Source organism: Chelmon rostratus, chromosome 21, assembly GCF_017976325.1.
Source record: "Chelmon rostratus isolate fCheRos1 chromosome 21, fCheRos1.pri, whole genome shotgun sequence".
Lineage (NCBI taxonomy): Eukaryota > Metazoa > Chordata > Actinopteri > Chaetodontiformes > Chaetodontidae > Chelmon > Chelmon rostratus.
In genome coordinates this window covers 823,221-848,565 of record NC_055678.1, presented here as the reverse complement: position 1 = coordinate 848,565, position 25,345 = coordinate 823,221, and the positions used below count along the sequence as shown (strand labels likewise).

At 44.8% G+C, this 25,345-nt stretch overlaps 2 protein-coding genes across 3 annotated transcripts in view; one reads left to right on the top strand and one right to left on the bottom strand.

Annotated features, from left to right (window-relative positions):
- osbpl7 (oxysterol binding protein-like 7) overlaps positions 1–7,365 on the top strand; it is a 15,056-nt gene extending 7,691 nt beyond the window's left edge. For both annotated transcript variants that reach the window (XM_041962163.1, XM_041962162.1), the window contains exons 13-22: positions 1,138–1,284; positions 1,368–1,504; positions 1,768–1,905; positions 2,715–2,778; positions 2,890–2,968; positions 3,728–3,872; positions 3,974–4,124; positions 4,327–4,453; positions 4,593–4,715; positions 5,374–7,365. In XM_041962163.1, the coding sequence (XP_041818097.1) occupies positions 1,138–1,284; positions 1,368–1,504; positions 1,768–1,905; positions 2,715–2,778; positions 2,890–2,968; positions 3,728–3,872; positions 3,974–4,124; positions 4,327–4,453; positions 4,593–4,715; positions 5,374–5,482 (1,220 nt within the window). In that variant the 3' untranslated portion in view covers positions 5,483–7,365. The remainder of the gene's footprint in view (positions 1–1,137; positions 1,285–1,367; positions 1,505–1,767; positions 1,906–2,714; positions 2,779–2,889; positions 2,969–3,727; positions 3,873–3,973; positions 4,125–4,326; positions 4,454–4,592; positions 4,716–5,373) is intronic.
- On the bottom strand, positions 7,281–25,345 carry tbx21 (T-box transcription factor 21). The gene is made up of 6 exons (XM_041962164.1): positions 24,576–25,345; positions 15,410–15,564; positions 12,511–12,632; positions 12,168–12,326; positions 11,357–11,418; positions 7,281–11,073 (listed from the first exon to the last, which is right to left on the bottom strand). The coding sequence occupies exons 1-6, from the start codon at positions 25,121–25,123 to the stop codon at positions 10,251–10,253; spliced, it is 1,869 nt and encodes a 622-aa protein (XP_041818098.1). The 5' UTR covers positions 25,124–25,345; the 3' UTR covers positions 7,281–10,250.

The following is a 25,345-nucleotide window of genomic DNA, read 5'->3' as shown; positions in this document are numbered from 1 at the left end:
GATGCAGCTTAACCCTGCAAGCAGAAGAAGCACCGGTCTCCAGACCCCCACGGAGGCGTACTCTCAGCCTCCGAATAAACGTGTGTGTTACCACGCACAAGAAACCACCACACTACACAAAGAAGAGAGAGCATTAGACTGGCTGGGCACAGCCCAATGGGTCAGAGAGAGACATGCCACTTACCCGAACATCAAATGCCACAAGACCACGCAAACGGCGGCCTTTACGCACAGCGGAGACACTGTAAGAGGGAGCGCATACATAAGTGCCAAATACGCGCCGCACAAAACCATGAAAGGAGGCAACGCGTACACACTCACCCACAGAGCAGCGCGAGGTTCCCAACCGCAGCTGTAATTTGTTACAGCTGACCAGGTGTCCACACACGCCACCAGTGCACTAAAACAAAGTGGCGTTAAGTGCCAGGTAATCGCAAGGATGGTGCGTAAAAGCAAAACAAAACTCACCCACGGAGAGCGGAGTGCTATTTACGCGGAGTAAATCCAACGCAGCTGGACACACCAAACGCCACCACAGGCACAACTCCCACGAAAAAAAGCAGCAAGGATCCACGCACAGGAGAGGCAAAAGAGGATCTGAGCCACTTCAGACCTGGGTTTAAATCCCCTCGGTCCTGCCCCGCAATCAGCGTGAGAGCCAGGTGCGCACACAGGTGCACTCCAAGAAACGGGTGGGGGAGGGCGCACGCTCTCCACACTGCCACATTAGTTTCACCCACCCTGACTGCTATTTGAGCAGGAAACATAGTGAGGTCCTTTTACTGGAGGAACTGAGTTCAGTTGGTGTTTGGTTTTCATGGAACCTTTAACTTCATAAGGAACCTTTGAAGGAACCATGTTAGCACGCTAACACCATAAACCAAGATGGCGAACATGTTTAACATTAAACTTGCTAGTCATTGTTATGATAGCATTGTTGCTGTGCACATATTAGCCTAATGTTAATGTTAGCATTTAGCTCAAAGTGCTGCTAAACCTGAGTATAGCTGCTAGCACTGGCTCTAACACTATTCTTCTTCTTTTTGCCTGTATAAAAATATCAAATTATACTTTTGCGCTTGCTTTTTGTTTCCCATCTTGACTACTTAATATTATTTCCTTGCATCGACATTACAGCCTCAGCCACCCGGAAGTACCGTGCTAGCATTTCCAAGACTCCTAACAGCGCTGTTCCCAAGAGCACCGGCCGGCGAACTACACTTCCTGCTCCCTGTCCTGACAACAGCCATGTGGGCCTCATGGCCATCCTCTACAATAACATAGGCAGGGACCTGCTGATCACTCTGCAGCTACATACAAACGGTTTTGACAGCAGTTTTCTGAGGCTTTCTGCTGTCCGTCCTCAGGTAAAGACTTGGCTCGAGTGTCTATGCCTGCTGCTCTCAATGAGCCCGTTAACCTGCTGCAGAGGCTGTGTGAAGAGCTGGAGTACAGTGAGCTGCTGGACACTGCCAACAACACACCAGACCCCTACCAGAGGATGGTAAGACATGTGCAGGACAGATGGGACACAGTGTCAACACAGTCATATTATGCATTCAGATTGATCTGACCTGCTCCAATTCAAACTCCAATTCAGACTCCAGTCATTGAGTTGATCAGAACAGACTCTGAAGACAGAATCAAATGTTTATTAATTCACACACAGCGTGCAGCAATCTACTAACAATGAAACAGAGATGAAACACAATGATCCATATTATTTGCAGACAAACTAACTGAGATTTTGTGTTTCACCTCTTATAGATTTACATTGCTGCCTTTGCCATCTCTGGTTACTCCACTGCGACGTTCAGAAACCGCTACAAGCCCTTTAACCCGGTGCTGGGGGAGACCTACGAGTGCATCAGAGAGGATCGGGGCTTCCGCCTCATCAGTGAGCAGGTATCTCGCAAACACAGTATTTATGATTTATGACTTACTATTTAGCCCCCATAATACAGGTGTAACCACCATCGGTAATGTATGTGTTGCATTCAGGTGTTCCAGTATCAGCGCTGTTGTGCACAGCTGATTGTAATGGATTCATCATTAGTGTAATTAGTTCCACCTGTTCTTTTCCCGCTACAATAAGCCAAAATGTCTGCTGTGAAAAAGTTCTGTCGTGTTTAAGGCAGAAGGTTCAGCGCCTGTTCTTCAGGCTTGAAAAGCTTATTTTTTAGGGTGACTTGTTCAAGGCATATGATATCCTGTTTAATCCTAAAAACATGACCAGTCCTGCACGTCTGAGCTCATAGTCATGGGATGTTGCTTCAACAGGAAGTCCATTGATTTTAAACGGGTGTCAGCTGAAAACAATCTGGGGCTGTCGAGCTCGAAAGAAGTGATCTTAACCTACCCGCTCGTCACCTCTGCTGCGGCTACGTTAGCCGCTACTAGTGTAGCACACCTGAATCGCACACGAACTGCCAGTTGCTGAGTTGCATTGTGGGTAATGAAGGTTCCAGGCTTTGACGTAGAAGAATACGTGGAGTAAAACAGACAATATTTCTGGCTCTGTAGTCTTTTAAGAGGAAGGCACATAAAACTTTGATGAGGATAAAATGCTCAACGCTAATTGAAAGCTAGCGTCAGCAGCTCCCACAGTGGTAATGACTGGAAGTGTCTGTCTAATGAGACATAAAGCTGATGTTCTTCTGAAGTGTCTGGTTGTATGTGCTCAGATGTTTTATCTTTTCTCTGGACTCGACCAGGTCTGCCACCATCCTCCCATCTCTGCCTGCCACGCGCACTCAGAGAACTTCTCCTTCTGGCAAGGTGACACTCTTTGTTTAAACCGGACGTCTTTGGTTCAGTTAGTGGTGGAAAAGCTTTTAAAAGCTGATCGGACGTTTCCTCTCAACAACACTTTTCTATATTCCTGAACAGACCAGCGATGGAAAAATAAGTTCTGGGGGAAGTCACTGGAGATTCTGCCAACAGGAATGGTGAACGTCACTCTTCCCAGGTAAACACTCTACACCTGGCTTTTTGGAAATATGCTGCGACGAGGCTTGACACTAGCTAATAAATGTAAGAGAAAAATGTGTGAAAGGTTCTCTTCATTCAGAATAATTTGAGATCAATGAGACATGAAAGACTTGTGAAACTCCTCATGTTTATGTTGCACTACAAAGACATCATGATGTTCTGCAGAAACATCTTTCTGTCCATGATTCAGCAGCATCACTCAGAACAGAAGGCAGATTGTGACCATGTTTCAGACACTGAATAGGTGACTCTATCTAATCTCAGGCGTCCACCTTGATTGTGTTGATTGTTTGGTCTTCTGAGCTGCAGGTTCAACGTGTGTGAAGCCTCCACGTTTCCATATCTGAAGCATCGCAGTCACCACAAGCTGATTGGTTGTGCTGATATTGATCTTCAGTTGATTGTTTCTCACTGGAAATTATTCACTGGAATTATTTTTGCCCAAAAATACACTGAACACGTTTTATTAATTTCCTTTGAGGGCTTCATTACATGTATTATATGAGTCTCGACAGTCATGGATGAAAACTGCAACCTGACTGGTTGGTGGATGCAAACAACCACAAGGCAGTAATTCTAGATTTTTGAGTCACGATAAGTTCCCAAAACTCAAGGTGGCATCTTCGAGTTGCTTGTTTAGTCCAACAACCAACCAGCAAACATTCACATTTGAGACACTCATGTCAGTGAAAGACATTTTGCTTTAAGCATGGCTGAACGTTGGTGTTTTGTCCAGGTACGGAGACCACTATGAGTGGAACAAAGTCGTGACCTGCATCCATAACGTCCTCAGTCAGCAGCGCTACCTGGAGCACTACGGAGAGGTCACCATCCGCAACCTCAAAAGCAGCGTCTGCACCTGCAAGATTACCTTCGTCAAGGTGAAGCGAACGACTTCCCGCTCTTCTCAGCGCTGTTGTTCTGACGGCGTCCGGTTCCACACGATGTCTTTTGACTGACGAGTTCGTGTTTTGTTTGTTAGTCTCGTTATTGGGGTTCAGAAACGAACAAGAATGAGGTGCAGGGCACGGTGCTGGACCAAAGCGGGAGCGTCATTCACCGGTTCGGAGGTCTGTGGCATGAAGGCATCTTCTGTGACACTCTGCCGACTCCGAAGTGTGTCTGGAAGCCAAGTGAGTCCACAAACAAGACGTAGGAGTAGTTTGCGAACCTTAACTTTACGAAGTTTGTCCTTGAGGTGTTTGAGGTGTGCATGTAATCAACCTGATTGCTGAGATTCTGCTTCAGAGGCTGTTGCCAAAACTACTAATGAGCATAAATCCAAGAGTCACGTTTGTGCAGCAGCTCACCTGAGAGGCTCATGTCGCCCTGCAGATCCCCAGCCAAAGGATTACCTGCTGTACTATGGCTTCTCCACCTTCGCCATGGAGCTGAATGAACTCACCCCGGACCTGAAGCCTCTCCTGCCTCCGACAGACAGCCGCCTGCGCCCGGACCAACGGTGAGAGATCGTCGTGGTTTGGAAGATTTAAATGTTTTTGAGCTGTTTTCTGATGTTTTAATGCCCACGTATAATATCTGACGGATCAATGCATCGAGCGTTAAAGTGAGCGTAATTTACTAACTTCCTCTTTTCATAGGATGCTGGAGGAGGGGAAGGTGGATGAAGCCGACAGAAAGAAAGATGACATCGAGGAATTTCAGAGGGAGAGGAGAAAAGAACTGAGCAAAAGAGGCGAAGAACATGTTCCCCGTTTTTTCAAGTGAGTTCATTGTTCGTCTAATCCTCATTAAAGAAGGTGGATCATCAGTTTGCTGCAGCCTGTGACAACAAACGTATAAACTCCTTTCCTTTAATCGTTCATGAGAAGGCTTTGTCTGCATGACGAATGTTAAATGTTAATCCTTAATGTTTGGTTGCATAAATAAATGAATCCATATATTTTGTGCTTGATCAGGACATTTGTCTGAGCCTGGTTTATATATTTGTGCATCTGAAAACCTTGTAACTGCACTTTAGCTCAACGATTGCGAGGAGCTGAAACTTTATTTAAAAGGATTTTTAAAAATGTTTTAGTTTTATTGACTTAAGACAGTTAGGATTTAACTTCTGGATTATGTTTATCGTTTAATTTGGCAACTATTTGCTCTAATAATCGTTGGAAAACAGTAATCTTGAGCCTGAGGTGACTTCATGAAATGTCTTTTGTCTGACCAAACAGTCCAAAACCCAACAATATTAAACTTCACATAACAGAAGACCAAGAAAAACTGCAAACTCTCATAACTGAGAAGCTGGAACTGACAACTTTCAATCGATCGATCAATAAATAATGCTTTAGCACTACGTACATTACCATGTTACTCAGTACTCTTCTTCTTCTTCTTCTTCTTCTTCTTCTTCTTCTTCTTCTTCTTCAGGAAAGCCAAAGATTCCTGTGGACGAGACGTGTGGTTGACAAACGAGACTTACTGGAAGCTCAGAGAGAATCCGGGGTTTGCTAACATTGAAAACGTAAGTCAGTGGTGACGAGGCGACGACAGCGGCGAGCGGCGGCAGACGAATACCAGCGGCGGACACTTGGACAGCACGTATGAACCGCTCTGAGACGCACGCAGAGTGGAGATAGTGCGCCCGTGACTGGCTCGCGGGAAGCAGACAGGCACCAGCGTCCAGTCCAGGTCTCCTCAGGATCCCTTTTTTAATGCATTTACTGGTGTTTTTTAGATTACTACAATCAACGTGTACACGTTTATATTTTTGAGAATTTCACAGTTTTCTGCTGAAGGAACTGAAATTCATCCGGCAGACCCTGAAATGAAAAGTCTTTTAAAGTCAACATTCCAGTAGTCAGAGAGGCCTGTTCGGTCAGGATGTTTCATGGAAGCTTTCAGTCAAACCTTCCAACCCGTTTACTACGTTTTATGTACAAGTACAGTTGTTTGACTGATGTCAGAGCTGCAGTCAGGCCCGGATTACCAACTGAACATCGCAGCCAACACAAGGGGCAGGTGGTTTGTGGTTTTGGTACCACGTGTGATGCTGAGTCCCTCCTGCAGCAGTCAGGGTTCAGGTCTGGCCTTCAAGTCCCTCTCTGCTCAAATGCACAAATGATTTATTTGGGAATATGCACCACTGAAGCACGACAAAGACCGACCTCCGAATCTAATCAGTGTATGAAATGACGAGAAGACATGAAAGATGTCTCCGGCCGAGAGTTTTCCTCTCGGATCACCGTTTATCTGTCCGACCCACAGCTTCACTGCTCTGGTTCCAGCAGCAGGCAGCTGCTTCAAGAGAAAAAGCTCTAAAAACTCACTGTTCACGACCTGCTCAGGGTTCAGCAGGTAGCCACAAACAGGATAACTACGGTTAGTCAATTGACAGTCAATTGATTTCCAGCTATAATCAATAATCTCTCATGATTTTGGTCATTTTTAAAAGCATTTTCTGCTTCCAGCCTCTCACATGTCGTGATTTGATGCTTGTCCTTCTCATCTCATGTAAACTGAACAAGTGAAGACGTTGCCTTGGCCTCATGAAGTTTGGACATTTTATAGATAAAGCGGTTAATCAGTTAATCAGAAAGAAACCGGCACATGAATCGAGAATGAAAATAATGATTAACTGCAGCCCTGATAATGATTATAATAATGTTAACTATGACTGCTGGATGTGGAGATAAGAGGAACCCTTCATCATACTGTTCATGGTGCATATACCTAAATAAATACTGTTCAGCCAAATGATTACAAAGGGGGTTAAAAAGCCCCCTCCCAGGCTGCATGTGATAATTCATAATGCATATGAAATACTCCGAGTATGATGCTGAACATGATGATGAAGTTTCAGACAGTATCTGTCTGGATGCTTTGGTCGTTGTTAACATGTGATGCTGCAACATCTACAAAAACATTTTAATGTTTTTTATTATTTCAGAAGTAATATTCAGTGTATACACTTATTTAAAAGAGGAGATATTCTACTGTATTCTCATGTCATTAATAGCGAAGAGAATATCCAGCTGGTTGGAACCATATACATCCTGTATTTATACACACATTAAACATTAATCGACATCACAAGTGTGTTTTCATTTCTCTGTATCAATGAATTCATTATAACTGCAGAGAGAAATGTGTCTAGTACTCGCATCATAAGTAAGAATTTTGTTTGAAAATAATAGTGACCATCTTAAATAATTTAAAACCATTTTTACTATTTTATGTGTTTAAATTTCATTTATCATTTTCATGAAAGTGAATGTGCAGCATTTTGAAAAGGTGCTTTCAGATCAGCAGTTCTGTTAAATAAACATCAAAACAGCTGAGATTTGTCATGTGTAACCTTTAATCTCATGAATAAAAAACAACAGGACAATACACAAATATGCCACCTTTAATAAATAAGTTTTCCCCTTCATCTCTTCTTTATGCATCGCAGTTTATAAGCTCTTAATGAAAGAGTCAGAGGAGTTATTATTGCCCCCCTGACGTCAACAGTGCACATGATCACACGCAAAAAAGGACGGCTCCTGCAGTCTTTTTCTCTTTCTGAGGGAAATGTGTTCGAGGGAAACACAGACTCATGGGAAGTGGAGGTATAAGAGGTTGAACATCAGGGATTGGCTGGAGCTGGTTGTAATAGCTGAGATGTCCAGCAGGGGTCGTTCCTGAGGCGTCTGAAAGCATTTTGGTGCTGCTGTGAGATCTCTACCCTCCTGCAGGTGCAGGATCACTGAGTGAACCACGAACAAACCACAGCACACAAAGTAAATAACTGACATCGTCCACAGGCCAGCCGTCACGTGAACTTTGCTCTCATTGTTTCTGCGATGCCGTCGTTGACTCTGCTCTAATTTACTGTCTGTTAATTGCACTTGAAACAAGAATTGTCCATCGCACACCTTTGTTAAGGTACTTTAAGAGTCATCACCTTTTGACATTAAACAGCATTTCTTTTGGAAATGTAACACCAGCAACATATTTTCATGAGTTAATCGATATATCCATTCTGTATTCAGCGTAAAACTAACACTTTGTCATTTAATCGTCCAGGTAAGGACCGAGCTGTCAGACAGTTTGTCCTTTTCGCATCAACATCATTAAGAACGTTTTGTCAAATGCTTCAAAAGAGGTTTTGCATCTACATGCAGCATGTTTTTGATTGTCTTTAAATTCCAGTGACTCCACTTTAAGCCCTAGTCTTAATAAATAAAATCAGTTTAGCAGAAGAGAGGTGAACCCCCGGCTCTGTCCGAAGGTAACGAACCCTGCCTACCAGCACCTCCAAAGCTCAAAACTTTACATTTTACATCCTGTTTGTTTAATCTGTATAAAAAACACAATATGTGCTTTTATGAAGCGTTGTGTGCAGGCTAGCGCCCCCTGCTTTCAGCCATTATGCTAAGCTAAACTGTTTCTTGTCTGGTTTCTTGGTGTCTGGTTGTCTCACTGTGGTATATAGAAACTAAACCGCTGGTTCTGTTTTTTATTTTAGATTTATTATTAAAAATGAAGTAAGTGATCTGTCAAACAGAAAAGACTTCAGGCTGCACTGCAGCGACTGAGCCTGTCCGTCGCCTCCAGCCTTGTCTGAGGCCGTCAGCACACCTGCCGAGGAATGAGGAGCAGATCTGTGATCGGCGCCGACTGCGGCCTCGCCCTTCATCTCCGCCACCGGGCCGGGAGCCGGGCCTCTGTCAGCCGCTGTCACAACATGACAGGCCCGAACGCCAGGGGCGAATCCTGCGTCTGTCTGGTCACTTTGTGCTTCCTGTTTACCGTGACAGTGGCCCGTCTGTTCACCTGCAGGTGGGCGGAGCCGCTGTGAGTGACCCACTTTGCTCTGATGCTACTGTACGAGAAGTGTTTGGGAAAGCTGCAGGCGGCGCAGCAAAGAAGACGTCTCGCACCGTTTCCTTCCTTTAAACAAGCGAGATTTAAGTCGAGGAGCTGAAGCTGGGAGCATGTGACGACTGCGTGTCTTTAGCTCGCTGACTGGTTGGTTGCTGGCTCCTGCCCCCCCCCCCCTCCCTTACAGACCTGATTCAGACCAGACTTGGAAAAGCGAGAAACTGAACATCACTAGTTTGTGGCATCTCAGTGAGGGGCAGTTCATCACAGCACTGAAAACCTTCAGTCTGCCTCTTGATCTGCATGTCGGACGATCCGCACCCACTTCATGCTGTGATTGGCCGGTGAGTGAAGGTGTCGCCCTCTCTATGACTTTCAGTGTGGCTCTTCAGATCATTGATAAATACTTTATATTTATGATGAACTAGTTCTTTACAAGCATAACATGATTATGATCATAGATTGATTGACTGAATTGATTAATTGCAGCTCTAACCAATCGAAACATGTCGATTTTATCACATTGACCATCATTTCACTGCTAACTCTCTGTGTTTTGGACGTTACCCTGCAAACACCCCCACAGACAGCATGTTGCTATGAAACGTAAATTCCCTCCAAATTGAAACTGAAAGGAGCTCTTCTGTGTTTGTGCTGCTGAACCCTAACCCTTTTACACCTGTGAGTTTTTCTGGATCGTCTCCAGGTGTAAGGACATGCTATTTCTGCTCCCGGGTGCTGATTTACTTAACAGACACACACAGAAAAGTCTGTCCTAGCTGGGTTTAGCTAGATTAGCGGCCGTGCTTCAGAACATGTGCTTGCTAAGCTCTCTTAACCTCCGGCCTCTGCAGCGCTCCTCTCCTGCCACCGGTGGGCGCTGCAGTAAACGCATTGGGCTGGATTGGAGAGAAAACAGCGTGTGTGAAACATAATTTGAGCTCCGAGTCGTCGGGGGAAGTGAACGTGAGCATATTGCGAGAGGACGTGTGAATGGCTGAGGGTGAGAAGGAAGAGACAGACAAGACGGAGCAAAAGAGACAGACAGAGTGTTTGACGCAGTCAGAACAGACAATCCCTGCAGGCGTCTGTCAGCCAGCAGATATGCAGATCATTTTTCCCCCTCAAATCTCCACATGTCGAAGTCACAGGTCTGTTTGTCTGTGTGGTGTTTATGTGACTGGAGGGCAGCGTCCCAGTCACATCCACTGCTAACACTAACTTTGACAGTAACCTTGGAAGTTCTCCTGTAATCATCTTCACTTTGTGGACTGTGTGGACTGATGTGACGGTGGATGAGGCTGCACGTTCTCTCACGCGGGTCTGGTATTTGTCTGCAGCCCTTTATCGTGACCTGACTGGATAGACCTGTGCGTGTCCATGAGGGCGGTGTGGGAAGACGCTGGGACACGCTGCGGCGACTGCGGTGACGTGTGAGGCCTTCAGTGGGTGTAGTAGCCGTAGTAATCTGCATCGCTGTTGCTGTCCTTCTCGCAGACCTCTCCGCTGCGAGGAGGTGGAGAGTTTTCAGTGCTGGACGTGTAGGGCGACACCCTCCTCTTCTTGTTGTCCCCGACGCCGCCCTCAAACAGACCTGAGTCGGCCGAGGCCACTGATTTCACAGAGGGGGGTTCGAGCCACGGGTCCTCTCCCACCACCTCCACAGTGTCTTTGGGCTTGTCCTGCAGCGGCGGCGGTGGCTGCAGAGGCTCCAGGAGCGAGGGAGGGTGCAGCCTGGGGTTGCCCGGCGACGTAGAAGAAGACGAGAGGGACGAAGAGGAAGATATGGGCCTAAACCAGCCCAGACTGGGGCCCGGCTTGCTGGGGTGGCTGAGGTACTGAGGGGTGGGCCGGCTGGTGGTCCAGCCTGCTGAGGTGGCTCCTGATACAGACACGCTGGTAGATGCAAAGGGATGGTCCGGGTAGTAGCTGAGGGCATGGTGAGCGGACGTCTGCAATGGGAAAGGCTTGTAGAAGCTGTTTCCGGAGAAGTCGCCCTCATAGGAGGAGGTGAAGTCGAGCCGGTTGGGGGTCACGCCCTGCTGGGGCTGCAGGTACCAGCGGCTGTGAGGACCCGGGCTGGGGGACGGGTCTTTGTGCTGCTGGCCCATGCCGATAGGCTCGCGGCTGTAGAAGCGGCTCTGGGGCAGGGGGCTCATGTACTGCTCTGAGAGGTAGCCTTGGGGGTAGCAGCTCCCAGGCAGCAGCTGCTGGCTCTCTGTGGGGGAGGGGGTGAGGCGATCAGAGTCGGGAGGAGCGTACAGCCTAGGCAGGAGGAAGGAGGAGGGGAAGAGAGTGTGAGAAGAGAAAAAAAAAAGAAGGTGTTATTTCCTGCCCAAACCTCAAACTATCTATCAAACATCTCACAGCCCCCCCACACCCCTTCACTGCAGCTCGCTCGAGCAGCTCACTGATGGCACCCATTCCAATATTAAAGGAAGACACTTGTGATCCATTCTGAACATTCAGGGTGAACAAATGCAAATAAAGATGTGTTCTCTCTCTGTTATTTTCTCTTCACAAACAGCTTTTCAAACAGATGACTTACGTGTCGTAGTTGTCGCGGAAACCTTTAGCGAAGGGGTTATGGTCTATTTTCAGCTGAGTGATCTGTGTGAGGAATAGGAGGAGGGCGATGAGAGAATGCAGGCGTAGGAAAAAGAGAAGGAGTGAGCAACCATGGAAGAAAAACAAGAGAGCAGAAAGAGAGGAGGCCACTGACTAATAATTAATGAGGATAATATGATTGAATATGAGAGTGAGCACACACACACACACACACTGTGCGTCCACAGTGATGGAATAAATCATCCAAACCGGCCGATTGTATCCTGCTTTGGAAACACACTGTGTGCGAGCAGGTGCTAACGATATGCTATGAACAGCGCGTACTGGCTGAGCTGCAGCACCCAGGCCAGCTGAGGTGAGCTGACTCTCAGATGAACTTAGCTACTGTATAGCTATGCTATGCTAACACTCAGCGTAGGAATGTAAATTAGCGTGTGTGAATGTTTGATGCATGCATGCATTAATCAAAGCTTCTATCTGAGACATGAATCATTGAACTCTCGACCTCATTCAGATGGTGTTACAGACATTATGAAAGGTGTTGTCACGGTGAGACGACCTCATTGTGCAGGCTTACAACGAATACGAGTTTAAAGGAAATAAAAAAGTACCAGAGCAATTTTTGGTGTCAAAAATTTGGACATAGTTTCTAATTTGTTCTGAGAGTCAGATTTGATTGAAAAGGGAAAACTGAGCTGAGGTTGATCAGAATCTGCAGGAAAAAGACAGTTTGAAGCCACGTTCATCAGTTCAGAGTTCTTCACAGACAGAATCACCTTCCTGTGACTTACGTCTGCGTTCTGATAAGCAGTGACGGCGATGAACTGCGTCTCCGGGAAGATGAAGGTCTGAGCTTTGGATGAAAGGAAGGGGTCCTCAGAGCCGTCCTCTTTGACCTCCACAATGTGAAGACGAGGCTGGTACTTATGGAGCGACTGCAGGACGATCATCTGGGGGGGAGTGAGACCAGGACAGTCTGACAATCTGACTTCTGCTAGGATTTTGTGGTTTAAGATTTTTTGAAAATGTGAGAAACATGAACGATTAATGTGAAATAAAATGAAGACGAAGCGTTTTGCTTTGGACACTGTTGATGTGATGGATGAACACACTCGGGAAGGAGAAGGTCAGCACCTGTGCCACATTGTTGGTGCTGCCCTTGTTGTTGGTGAGCTTGAGTTTGCTGAAAGACACTTCTTGTCTCATCCAGTGAGCTCCTGTGTTGGGGGAGTCGGGGTGCATGTACATCCTGTTCCCTGAAAAACACACCGTGAGCGACATTAATGACTTAATTAATAACTCGTCCTGACAAGAAAACGTCAAGAAGCTGAGAATCAGCGACATATCAGACGTTACTGATGCAATCAGAGCTTTTTTTTGATAAAAATCAGAGATAAGGAGAGAAAAGAAAGACAAAATTTAGTGTTTAACTGCTCCTTAGTTTGATTTATTGCAATAAATTTCAGTGCACAGAACACAGACTGTAATATATTTATGTATACACAGGATATCACAGACATTTCAACATGCACTATCAACAGCTGTATATATTGTTGATGTTGTTGGCTGCCAGTATTTGAAGAAATAAATCACTTTTATGTGGTTTACTCGGTTTCTTAATAAGTGGGAGGGTGAGAAGCATCAGTAAAGAACGACTTTCCATCATATTCCACCTGGTTGAAATGACTCTTTTCTGCTGACAGGGACGATGTTGTTTTCACCTCTTTTACTGTTGGTGCCTTCTTATTGCAGGATACAATCACAGCACCATGATTTTTCACAGTGTTACCACAATGACCTGCTAACCTTCTGCGAGCACGCCACATAAAGTGCAATATTAAGTCTAATTGAGCAAAGCTGATTCACCACAGTTTCCACAACCGTAGCACATCAGCAGAGACCTTTCCACAACACCTGGCACACGTGCGACAACACCTTGCACTGTCTCTCATTTATATAATTGTGGTTAGTCTCATCCATCACTCACTGTGTGTCTTTTTGGTTGACTTGCTATTGTTTTTTTTCTGAGGTGTGAACAGGAAGAAGTAATGAACAGAGGACGAGAGCACAGGGAGACGGATGGGAAACCGAATCAAGCCGAGTTAAACCCAGATCCAGAGCTGCAAACTGGAGATAAGGATAGAAAAGTCAAATAAAGGCTGACGTCAGCACTGATGGATCGCTGTATACGAGGAGAGAGGCATGAGAGGTGGTGACCAATCGAATGTTTGGAGGGCGTTCACAACGAAAAAAGTAATAATACGATTGTGGACACCACAGATGACGGCAAACTGGAGCAAAACCAGTTCAGACAGCGTTTAGATGTTCTGGAGAAAATGTGAGCAATGATTTTAAATGTTCCTGATCTAGTAACTATCATGTTCAGTGCCTGACTTCCCCACAGACCCCCCCCCCAGCTCCTTCACGTATTTCCAAGAGGCCTTGAAGGAGTCACTGTGCTTTTTTCAAATGGTTCAGCCAATAGAGACTTTTTCCAAACTGCAGAGAAACATTTAAACCTTCAGCGTACCTGAAAAACCCAAAAACATGGTTTCCATCAGACAGCGGCCATGAGGTGGTTGAACCTGAAGCCTGGCCGATGCTGATGTGTGACATCGATATGTGAGCGTTTTAAAGAGCGTGATGAGGAAATATATCAAATCCAGTTCTATAAAGAGGTGGAGTCCTGTAACGCAGTGAGCTTATTTAATTCATCCTACACACACAGTTTCTGATAATTAGCACTTATTTTCCAACCGTCATGCATGAACAAGCTTAACTTTTTTGTTACTCAGTGTATCTGGTTTCTTTGAATTTTCTAAATTTATAGCTAGAAAACATGAAGCAGGAAAAACCAACATGTTAAAATGTACAAAGATTTTACCAAAATAAAGTTTAAAAGTTTAAAAAAAACTATAACAAATCCGGTGAATTCAGGAAACATTTATATAACCACTGCAGCTAATAAAGCTGGAGAACATAATGCTGAATATACTCTGTCTGTCTGTTCACTCACTCCCTCAGGATGGATGATTGAGCTCCTGACGTCAAGCCAAAGCAACATCAAAATGTCCACAGAAACCTCTCAGACTACGTGAGCATCATGATGCACATCTTGGTTTCTCTACTGTATGCATGTAGGTTTGCTACAATATTGCTAACTAAACCACTTCCTCGACATCTTCCACGCTGAATGTCACTGAGCTGAAGGCCTGCCTCCTGCCTCCTGCTCATTGGCTGACCAGCCGTTACTCTCATCAGAGTTTGCTTTAGGAGGCATCAGGGCAGCATGTGCTTTCATCCGTGATTTACGTTCACTGGGGGTGTCTGATTTAAGAAAATTATAGTATTTGGGTGAAGTATTCTGCAAAACATTGAGGAATAAACTGCGTCTTTGTATGTTAGCAAATAGCAGGAACAGGTGACGGTTCAATTCCAGGTGAAGTGATTGAAAGTGGAGTAAATTATAAAGTGCACACTCAGCACATCACCACTTTAAAGCAAATGGAAGAAAGAGGACAGAGACCTGCTGACGGCGAGCAGGAGACACAGAACACAAAATATACCTAAATTACTGCAAGTAAAAGTACTCATTGCACTCATGCAGGATGGCCCTGTTCACAATAATATGCAGTTTATTATATTATGGGATTATAATTATTGATGCATTAATGTGCTCTTCATTTTAATGTTGCAGCTGGTCAAGGCACAACTAATTATAATTAAATAATTATATGAAATATATTTGCTGGTTGTATTTTGTATTAGTGCTTAAAATAAATGTACTGAAGTAAAGTACTTTTACTTTTTATTTTGTTAATTAATTTATTTATTTTTACAAATAAAACACGTCTTCTATCAAAATCACTTTTGGTTATTAAAGGAGCACAGTTCCCACCCGCATGTTCACAGTAATCTCTAACAGTCAGTGTTTTAGTGTGTCTGAATATGAATAAATGTTCTCTGATGGTGGAAAAAGAAAACATGAATCCGTCACTGTGGGTTTTATTATGAGCCAGGATTTGAAACGTACCCGGCATGTTACCCTCCGCTTTCCCACACTGGACCCACTTTCCTCCCTGGTACCTCCAGTGGTGCTGATCGGCCAGGACCACGTCCACGTAGACGTTGTAGTGGACGGACGGATCCAGAACGCTGATGTTGAAGCTCAGGAAGGGGAACATCCTCCTGGACGGACACACGGGGAGAAACGTGGTGAATAGAAGACGTTTCAGTGAAAGACATTCTGTATCAGTGTGAATGTGAATAGAGGAGGAGCAGATCTGGACAATGTCTCCCTTCAAAGTGAAGGAGGATTTGGCCTACTGAGATGGTGCAGTAAGTTTTACGAGCGTGAAGTCTTCCTGATGAGCATGAAATGAATCCAGGTGAACATTTTCTAATTATGCAAAAGCAAAGCGATCCACAGAGTGAAAACAGTGACAGCGAGCTAAGACGTAGCTAATAAATCACTGAGCTTCACTTTGTCCTAATTTGAACAGCTCGTGGTTCTTTTCAGCTCCCTGCCCCCAGCCCACCCCACGTTTCTCATCACAACACATGAAGAGCTGCATCAAATGCACAACAACAACCAGAATAAAGTTCTATAAGTGCTCTTTCGTGGACGTAAGGCGAGGGCTTGATTCCTGCTTGGACCTCATGACTTCTACACTCTTCCTGTTAGCCTCTGCTTCACCGGCTGAGGAATCGACGTACGAGAGGTGTGTGTGTGTGCGTGTGTGCGTGTGTGCGTGTGTGCGTGGGGTGGGGGGGGGGGGCTGACGAGGGGTCGAGTGCAGGTGAATATTTAATGCTGCTGTTAATAAAAGATGCCCCAGAAGCTGCTCCTGATTGCTGGAGCTTTACACGTTGAACTGATTCTGCTTCGGTGAGACGAGGTAACCGGGAGGTCAGCGCGTCCCCCGGCGCCCACGGCCCGGGGACGGTCAGACCGAGAGAAGAGGACACACAAATATGAGACGTGGACACCAAATACACAAAGGGGGGCAGCTTAACAAGGGGGATGCATTGTGCTCATTTTGCTAACCAAAGTTAAAAAAATCTACTAGTTATTGAGATATTTCACCTGGACCAAAGCTGATCGGCCAGCTGATCTACTGACAGACGTTAGAGCTCTCAAATCTCCCTGCCAGCAGCTCTAAAGCTCTCTGATTAACACATGATGTGTTCTTGGTTTAAACTGCACAAAAACTGAAGTGTAAAAACGAAAATCTTCATATTTAATGGACGGATATGAGCGTGGTATTGATCTCCTAAATCAACACAAACACTCTCCACGTTGTCTAAAGCCAATAAAAAACACTGAACTCGTTCACTTAATTCTCGTTAATGCCACGTGTTGGCACATGAATCTGCGCTGCAGCCCGGGTCTGTGTGAGGTCACCAGTGTGTAGCTGCTGTTAATAAATCAGGGCAACATGTTTGACATTTGGCCCAGCTGTTTTAAACTGGCGAGCAGCACCTGAGGCTATGGAGCGCTCGTGGTGAGCGATGCCCTCCATTCCTTTGATTTGTTCAATGTGAAATGTGAGTTTTATTTTAAAGTACGCGTCCTGCCTGCAGGATGTCTGCAGCACAACCACACGTTCTCACACTCAAGCCCAATAAACACATGTTGTTACACTGGACCGACGGTTTGCCTGCAAATGTTTGGTTTTAATGCAAATGAGTTAAAAAAGAGTTGAGATGTGATCACTGTGTGGGGTTTAAATTAGTCATTACAAGAGTGCAAAAAGTGTACACACACACACACACACACACACACACACACAAACCAAACTTCCTTTTCAGAAACGCCCTCCTCTTTCTTTTCTAAAACATTTTGGTGTGAGTGGAACAAACAGATACGATCTACAGTATTTGATCACAGCTATAAATACACTAAAACACCGTGCGGTTGCTCAACAACAAGAGTTAAACTCACAATAATAATTCAGTCTGAAACACAGAAGGAATGCCGAGGACAGACAATCCTACAAAACTACGAAAGCTGGACGGAAGTTTATCCCGTTTAAATTCAGCATGTCCTCCCTGAAGCACTTTGGTTATTAAGCTCTGTAGGAACCAGTGAGGTGTGTGAAGAGACGATGCGTTCGAGGCTAATGTTAGCGGGCTAGTGGGACACCTGGAGGGCCTGTCAGTGTTTAAGAGAATATGTGTTGTGTTGTCTTGATCCGTGCACAAAGACAGCAGCAACGAAGAGCCATTAAAATGTATTTCTTTAAGACAATGAATTCAAAAAGTTAGCAGCTTATTCTATATTTTGACACGAGCCTGTGACGGCACTGTTACACCTGTGCTTGTGTTTAGACGCTACTTGCAGGTTAATGCAGGTAATTTTCTGTATTTTTCTTATTGTCAACAAATGACGAGAACTAACATGTCTTGTGTGTGAATCTAAAAAATGAGCCATTAAAAACACATCAGTTTATCACACACACACACACACACACACACACACACACACACACACACACAAACCATTCTGCTGCACAAACACTCACTACAGCACCAATGTGGATTCATCCGCTGCTGAAAATAGTCCCCAACAAAAGGACAAACATTTATTGAGAACTAAAAGCTGTTTTATGGATTTATTTAGCCTTTTTTAAACAATCACTCAGCATCATATCACTCAAACACCCAGCCTGACACTAACATGTTATTGCTGATATGTGTTAAAAACATCGTAAAAGGTTTCTTGAATTTGTGTGTCAAAAAGAATTTGTGTGCTGGATCGGCCTTTGAATGACAGCGCTTTATGCTTGTGGACTGAGCACACACACAAACACACACTTCCAATCCATCACCGGTAAGACAAAACCGTGGCCTGAGCGGTCCTGAGAGGCTGAGTCCAGCTCAACAATCAATCATGGTTCCCGGTGAAACAGAATCGTGGCAGCGGCTCTTTAGTGGCTCGTGAAGAACAGGTGAAAGGGCTCTTCTTCCAGGCTGCTTTTAATACAAGTGAGAACAGAAACTGTTCGACATATAAATGTTTCAACCCGCCTACACTGTGTGAGAGCAATCTAGAAAGTAGGTGAGTAGTTATCATTTTTGCTCCACTGATATTGTCGATTCACTTACATTAGAGGCTTTTATAGGAAATCAGAACTCGGCAAGGGGAGAAACCATTGAAAACACAACACAGAGGGTATTTGCATGTGGAGGCGGTTCAGTGAGAGAGGCTGAAAAACACAGAACACATGTTAGCGTGCAGGTATTGCCAGCACGGCGGCGGCGTGGCGATGAAGCGTGCAGTGTCTGTGCCGCCTTCCCTCGACACATGTGTGATTTTGCTTGTGCACGAACTACAACCACAAAGACACAACGCTGCCTAACGCTTTTCCAGGAGACTGATGCACAAATACACAGACACCAGTGGGAATCAAACCTGCAGCTCTTCGGCCGCCAGACAGACTCTAACCAAGCAGCCGCCGTGCCACTCTGATTCACTGGAAACTTGACAGTAATGACAGGAGGCTGGCGCTCCCTCAGCCTCACTCAGGTGTAGACGCACATGAATACTCATAACTGTAGTTTGGTGGAGTGTGGTGAACCAGCCAGTAATACAGAGACAGGACGGCTGGTGGTGACATTTAAAAAAATCAAAATAAACTGTGTGGATGTCAGGGGGGGTCGGCAGACAGAGGAGAAACCGCGGGGGGGCGGAGGTTAGAGAAAGGGAAAAGGAAAGAGCAGAGGGTGGAGTGGAGGCAGCGAGGGAGGGTGGAGGGTTTGTCCTGGGGATGCAGGGCAGGAGCTGGAGTGGAGGAGAGGAGCTGGATATTCACCGGGGAGAGGACTTTTCTACATGAGCGCACCCCCTGATTCACCCGGACAGGAGTTCAGGTCCAGTTTTTGTCACCGTGCGTACGCTTGATCATCTGTGATGAAAACATGCCAGTCTACAGCTGCTGCCGGACACAAGCACTCTGTGACACACACACACGCACACACACACGCACACACACACACACACACACACACTCCTGCCTCTGCACTGACTTACTGCAGAGGAATTCAGCGACGAGACATGTTGAAATTTGAATTTTGAAGAGCAGGATGTGATCTCATGATGTTGCTGTCACGCTTCATATATGGTTGGTTTTATTCTAAAATGTTCTTCTTGTCAACAAATAACCAAACACATGTTTCTCCATACTTTCACATCACAACACGTCACATTTGTTCCTACAGTGAAGATTCAAATCTTTAAAACAGGTCACAAATATATAGTTTTATTTTTTTTAAAAGTGATTTCCTAAAACAAAAGTTAGTCAAACAGGAGGCAACGGTTCATTTGTTAGGGACTATTTTCAGCAGCGGATTAATACACATTTGTTTCTCTGGCGGGTATTTCCGGCAGCAGGTGTATGTTGGATTGAGTCAAAATAAAGTACAGAGTGTGTTCATCTTAATAAAGCAACACGTCGCCCAGTGAGGCTCACTGACATGTTCAATAGTTTCTGGACAAACATGGCGCTCAACTGCGGGGTTGTCAACCTTTTGTAATTTAAATTACAGAGGACCAACTTGATGAATTAATGGAAATAAAAAACATAACGTCACAGAAAAAGGAGAGAAAATTAACTTGGCCATGACAGAATTTCCCCACATTCAACACGCTGTGTTCAGCATCAATGTCGCTGTATCCGAGGGAACGTTAGCGAGCTAACTGCAGCAAAACCCGTTAATCTCAACCTGATCGTGATTGGTGGAGCGATATTCAAACGTAACTGAAATTATGCATTTTAATTTGAGGTTTTTTATTTATGTGATTTTTTTTTAGCAAATGTACAGATAAAAGAACAAGCTTTAAAAAATGCTAATTTTAATTTGGCGGTAGCACTGCCTCCGTGGCCCACTAGATGGCACTCTGCGCCCCGCTGGAGAATAGCTGCTCCATGGCACAAAGAAGAACATAAATCTTCCTTAGATGCTCCTTAGTGTGATCAATTAATTGTTAGTTTTGGTCTTTTCATTGGATTTGTTGACAAAAAGTCAAATAGAAAAACCATAAGACAGAAAACATCACATTTGGTGAATTTTTCCGGCCTCTCAGCCTCTCAGTTTTTATTAACCCTCTTGGAAACCAAATAGAGAGCTGTAGCAGCTCAAAACGCTGAGGACTTCAGCGTCATTAGAAGAGGATATTTTTGCGGTAAGAGGAAGCACTCAGTTAGCGATCTGAATATATTGGCACTAGATGTTTCTGCGAAAAGCTGCGTTTGGTCCCATAACAGCTGAACAGGAAGTGACAAGTCATTCTGTCAAACCTTGAAATAGTCTCACTTCTGCTTTCAGACGGAGAGAAAGAGCGAGAGAGAGAATTAATACACACGACCTCCAAACATTCCTCCCCAGACATGTTTGTCCTATTCGATGTGCTCTTGGATGTTTAACATCATTGTGCTGAGACGTCTGTAGGCAGGCGCCCACTCTAATTTCCTTGATGATGTGAAGTGATCATTTCCAAAATAACATCCTACTTTGGAAAGAAACTTGATTATTCAATGAGTCGATGATCTTTCACTTTGTAGGACCACAAATCAGTCATTTAAAAATACCACATTCTTATAGTACTCATGTACCAATAAGCGTTTTATGAGAATAAAAGTGTGAATATGAAAACATGTTTTTCTTTACAAATGTAGGAACTTAAATCTCTCTGTGTCACTGATATTCATGATAATTGTGCTGTTCTGCAATCATCTTCAGCCACTCATAGCAGTACTTTGTAGTAATTACTGACAGCATTATGAGAATAAATCAAATTATTTAGGGATTATTCCCCCCTCTGGAAAACTGGCAGCAGACTGATGCTACAGTTTGGACTCAGTGGAGCAGAGCGAGCACATGAGCATGATTCCTCTAAGTCTGAACTTCAGCCCTGCATTATTTCCCTGAAAGGAGTTTGTATGTGAAGAACTTTCTTGATCTTATCTCCTTCCTAGAACACACACACACACACACACACACACTGTATGGTCAAGCAGAACTTCATTAGCATAATTTGTGAGTCGTTAATATTAAATAAAGAAATAGTAAACTGATGTTTGAGTACAGGAACATTTCAGCTTGATGACATGCTGCTAATTCAAAGTGTCTTTAAACTAAATCAATGAATATTCAGCTGTTATTTCCAGAAAAAAGCCCCGTAAACGAGCTGCTTCTTAGAAACTGAGGCAGGGAAAAGTTTGTCCTCCTGACTCAGATCTGAAGTCCCCACAGGTGTAGGATCAGCACGCTGGTCAAAGAGGCGAATGAGGAAAAAGCTTCACTTTCTCTTCTCGCTTTAAGTCATTGATTCTTTCTTTTTTTTTGGCCGTTTCAGAAAATCCCATCATTTTACATCTTTCTTTGTCTTCGTGCGTCTGTTTGACCTCTCGGACGACGGAGAAAGTTGCCGTGTGAACTTTGCCAAACAGGCTGAGCAGGGCCTGAAGAGCTACCAGCCGGTGTGGCGGTCTGGATTTATCTCAGGAGAAGAAGTGCAGATGGAGCCCCCCCACCTTTGCTACAGGCCGTGAAAACGGCTCTGGATTTCAAAGGCCAGGTGCGGTGCATGAGGCAGACTTCTGAGGGCTCTGCAGGCTGAAGACAGCATCGAGTGCAGGCTGAAGACAGCAGGAAAAAAGAGAATCTGCTCTTCTACTTCCTGAACTTCAATCATCTTCATCTGAAGGCTCAGCGGTGTTTGACCCGACTCCACGCTCTCCTCCACACTTTCTACAGACACCAGGGGTTTCATTAACATTGCAGACCCTCAGACTTCTCTCTAAAATCACAGCAAAATTATTGTGGGAGCCTGAACCCAGGATGAAAATTTAAGGCTGTCGCCTCTGATGTTGAAAATCTTTTTTTGCGCACTTCTGCTCAACTCCTCCGCTGTCTTGCAGGAGATAAAAAAAAAGTCAGATTTTTTGGCCTCTTCATCACTTATTCTGCCGGATACTTGCAGCTCTGCATGTGAGGGAGGGTGTAAGATAAAAGGGTGAGAACATTTCCATTGTCAGGATTTGAAATTTTTCTATCATGAGGTTTGTGGTTTTTGCACAACATGAGAATTTTGCTTTTCGTCTCATGTTGAAGGATGACACCTCGGCGGCCATTTCACCAATGCTTTTCTTATTGTGGGTAGTGTTTAGACTTCCGTGCTGAGAAGTTTAGTGTGTGTGTGTGTGTGTGTGTGTGTGTGTGTGTTTTACCATGCTCTTACTTTGAAATAATGTATTTTAACCTAAAAACTATTTTTATGTATCAAGCATTTGAATTACATGACCTGAGAGATAACTGCTATTGATCACAGTGTGTGTGTGTTTCTGGAGAGCAATCTGCCACACACACACACACACACACACACACACACACACACACACACACACACACACTTACATAAAGAAAATAGGAAAGACTCACAATGCATCTGTGACACAAACTACCTGAAACTTTCTCTGCTCTCATGAAAACTTTCTCATAAAATCAACAAAATAAATATAACCACGTCTTAAATAGACCAGAAAACTCAGAAGCACTGAACAGAGCAAAGAAAAATGTGAAGATAACAACAAATTACTCCAAAGAAGTTTTTCTGACTTCCAAAAATGCAATTCTGAAAACAGCGGCGGCAGCAGGTGGAGGTGGGCCTCCACCTCCCCCAGAGAGGAAAGCAACCATGCAGGTCAGAGGGGATATTTGACTGCAACTCACAGCTGGGAGACTGAAAACATGCTTCTCAAACTGTGAATGTTTTAAAACGAGAAAAACACACACAAAAAACGCCGAACAACAAGAAAAAGAAGCTTTAAAAATAAATTAGAATTAGAAAAAGAGATCAAATAGATTATTTCAAACGGTTTGGAGTGAATAAAAGTGTGCAGCCTCAGCGGGGAGTCACTGGAAATATCAGTGTCCTATAATGTGACAGCGCGCGCGGATCTGAGCCATGAGAAACCCGAGGCCCGAAACCTTCTGTCACACACAAGTGTGGCGTATTAGTGAATTAATCCTGATCGACGGGACTGCTTCTTAATGCTCGGTGACCCATCAGAGGGGCCCGGCAGCGCTGTGCGTGTGTGTGTGTGTGTGTGTGTGTGTGTGTGCGCGCGCGCGCGCGTGTGTGTGTGTGTGTGCGTGTTTATCTGTTTGTCTGTTATCGTCCCTGCAGCCTCCCACTCGAGATATCGCGCTGAGGTTTAATTGTCAAAAGGTTGTGTCTCACTTTATCAGCTCCCCCCTTTAAAGTCCTCGATGCTGAACAGAAATAGGCCTTCTCAAATCAAACCGTTTGATTGATCACTGATTTGATTTGAATATTAAAATCACAGATTTCTGATGAGAAAAAAAAGAAATGTCTTCAGGAGCAGTTATTCTGTGGGGGGGTGTTGACTCCAGGAAGCAGGTCGTGATAATAATCTCCTCAAAGAGATCCGTTTGAACTGATTATCCTCGTTTTTTTTCATAATTCGTGCTGTGTTACAGTGACCCCCCCGTGACTGCACAGGTCGAGCAGAAGTGTCTAAATGTTTTCCAGCTGATCCTGAGCCCCACTTCACTCCTCTGACTCTTCAGCAACTTTCACAAAGCACATTTAGATTTTATCTATTTTTAATTTTACAAGAAATGAGAAACAGAGTAGAAAAGCAAAACTGAGAGACATGATTTTGTAAAAATGTCCATTTAGGCCAATGAAAATCAAGTATTTTCAATTCTATAGCTTGAGATTTATTGAAAAATGTGCATTTTCGAGCGATTAGTGTAAAAAGAAATTCGTCAGAAAGAATTTCTTTTCATAGTCTAATTATGACTCAGCTTTGAGTCATAATTAAAAGCTGAGTCATAATTAGTCTTTTAAACTGTGCTGCTTTTTAAAAGACTGGTTGAGAGGTCACTGGTGATGTCCTGCAGAAAACAGCTAAAACTGGACTGAACTGTGACCTCCAGGTGGTGACCGCAGGGCGCATGACGAGGCGTTACGGTGCTATTTAGTTCTCAGAAAAACTGTTTTTCGGTTAAATTTTAGGAAGTTATTGTCATGCAGGCCTGCTGCTCATGACTGCTAGCGAGAAATTAGAAAGTGTGGAAAACCAAAAAGACAGCGCTGCGTAATTTGCAATTTCTTTCGCTTTTCTTTGCCAGAATGTGAGCAGCCCGGGGTCCAGCAGTGTCAGTCTTACCTGCCCTGTTTGGTGATTATCATCTCGGTTTGGAACTTGTGGAACTTGGCCCATAGCGGGTAGTTATTGAGCAGAGCCTGGGTCTTCCCGCACACCTGTAGCCCAGGTAAAGGGTAGAGGGGCGGCCGCTGGTAGCCGTGCTGGAAGCTGGCCGCGTAATTCTCTGGAGATGGAGAGTACAGGTCTTTACCGCCTGTAGGAAACCCGTCCCCCCCCGTCGGGATGTAACCCTGCCCGGCTCCGCTTCTCGGCGGCGACCGCACGCCGCCGTACGGACAGCTGCTGAGGGTCTGCGAGTAAAACCTGCCGGGCTGCGCCGCGTACCCCCCCACCGCCTGGTCCGAGTGGTACGGCAGAGCCAGCGCGTCCTGCCCGCTCGGAACAGAGTCTGGGTAGTAAAACCTCGCGTCCTGAATCCCCATTTTGAACTCGGTTAGATCCTTGCCGCCGCGGTGGAGCTGACTGCTGATGTCGGCGCTCTTTCCGAAAGTTTGCGTTTCAGTCCCATTCAACATGCTGAGGTAGAGGTTGCCACCTATGCCGCCCATTTGCAGCCCCGCTCCTGCTCTGTGCGCAATGTCATAAGGCTCCGCTCCTGCGTCCAGCTGAGTGAGAGCATGTACAATAAAAATAAATAAAAGAAAAGCGCAGACAGTGGAGTCCCCTCAGCTGTCACTCACTGAAACTTTAACAGTCTGAAACATGAACTCTCATCACACACTTTAATCACCAGCAGCTCATTGTCTCGTCTTTTTTGACGTGTGGAGTCG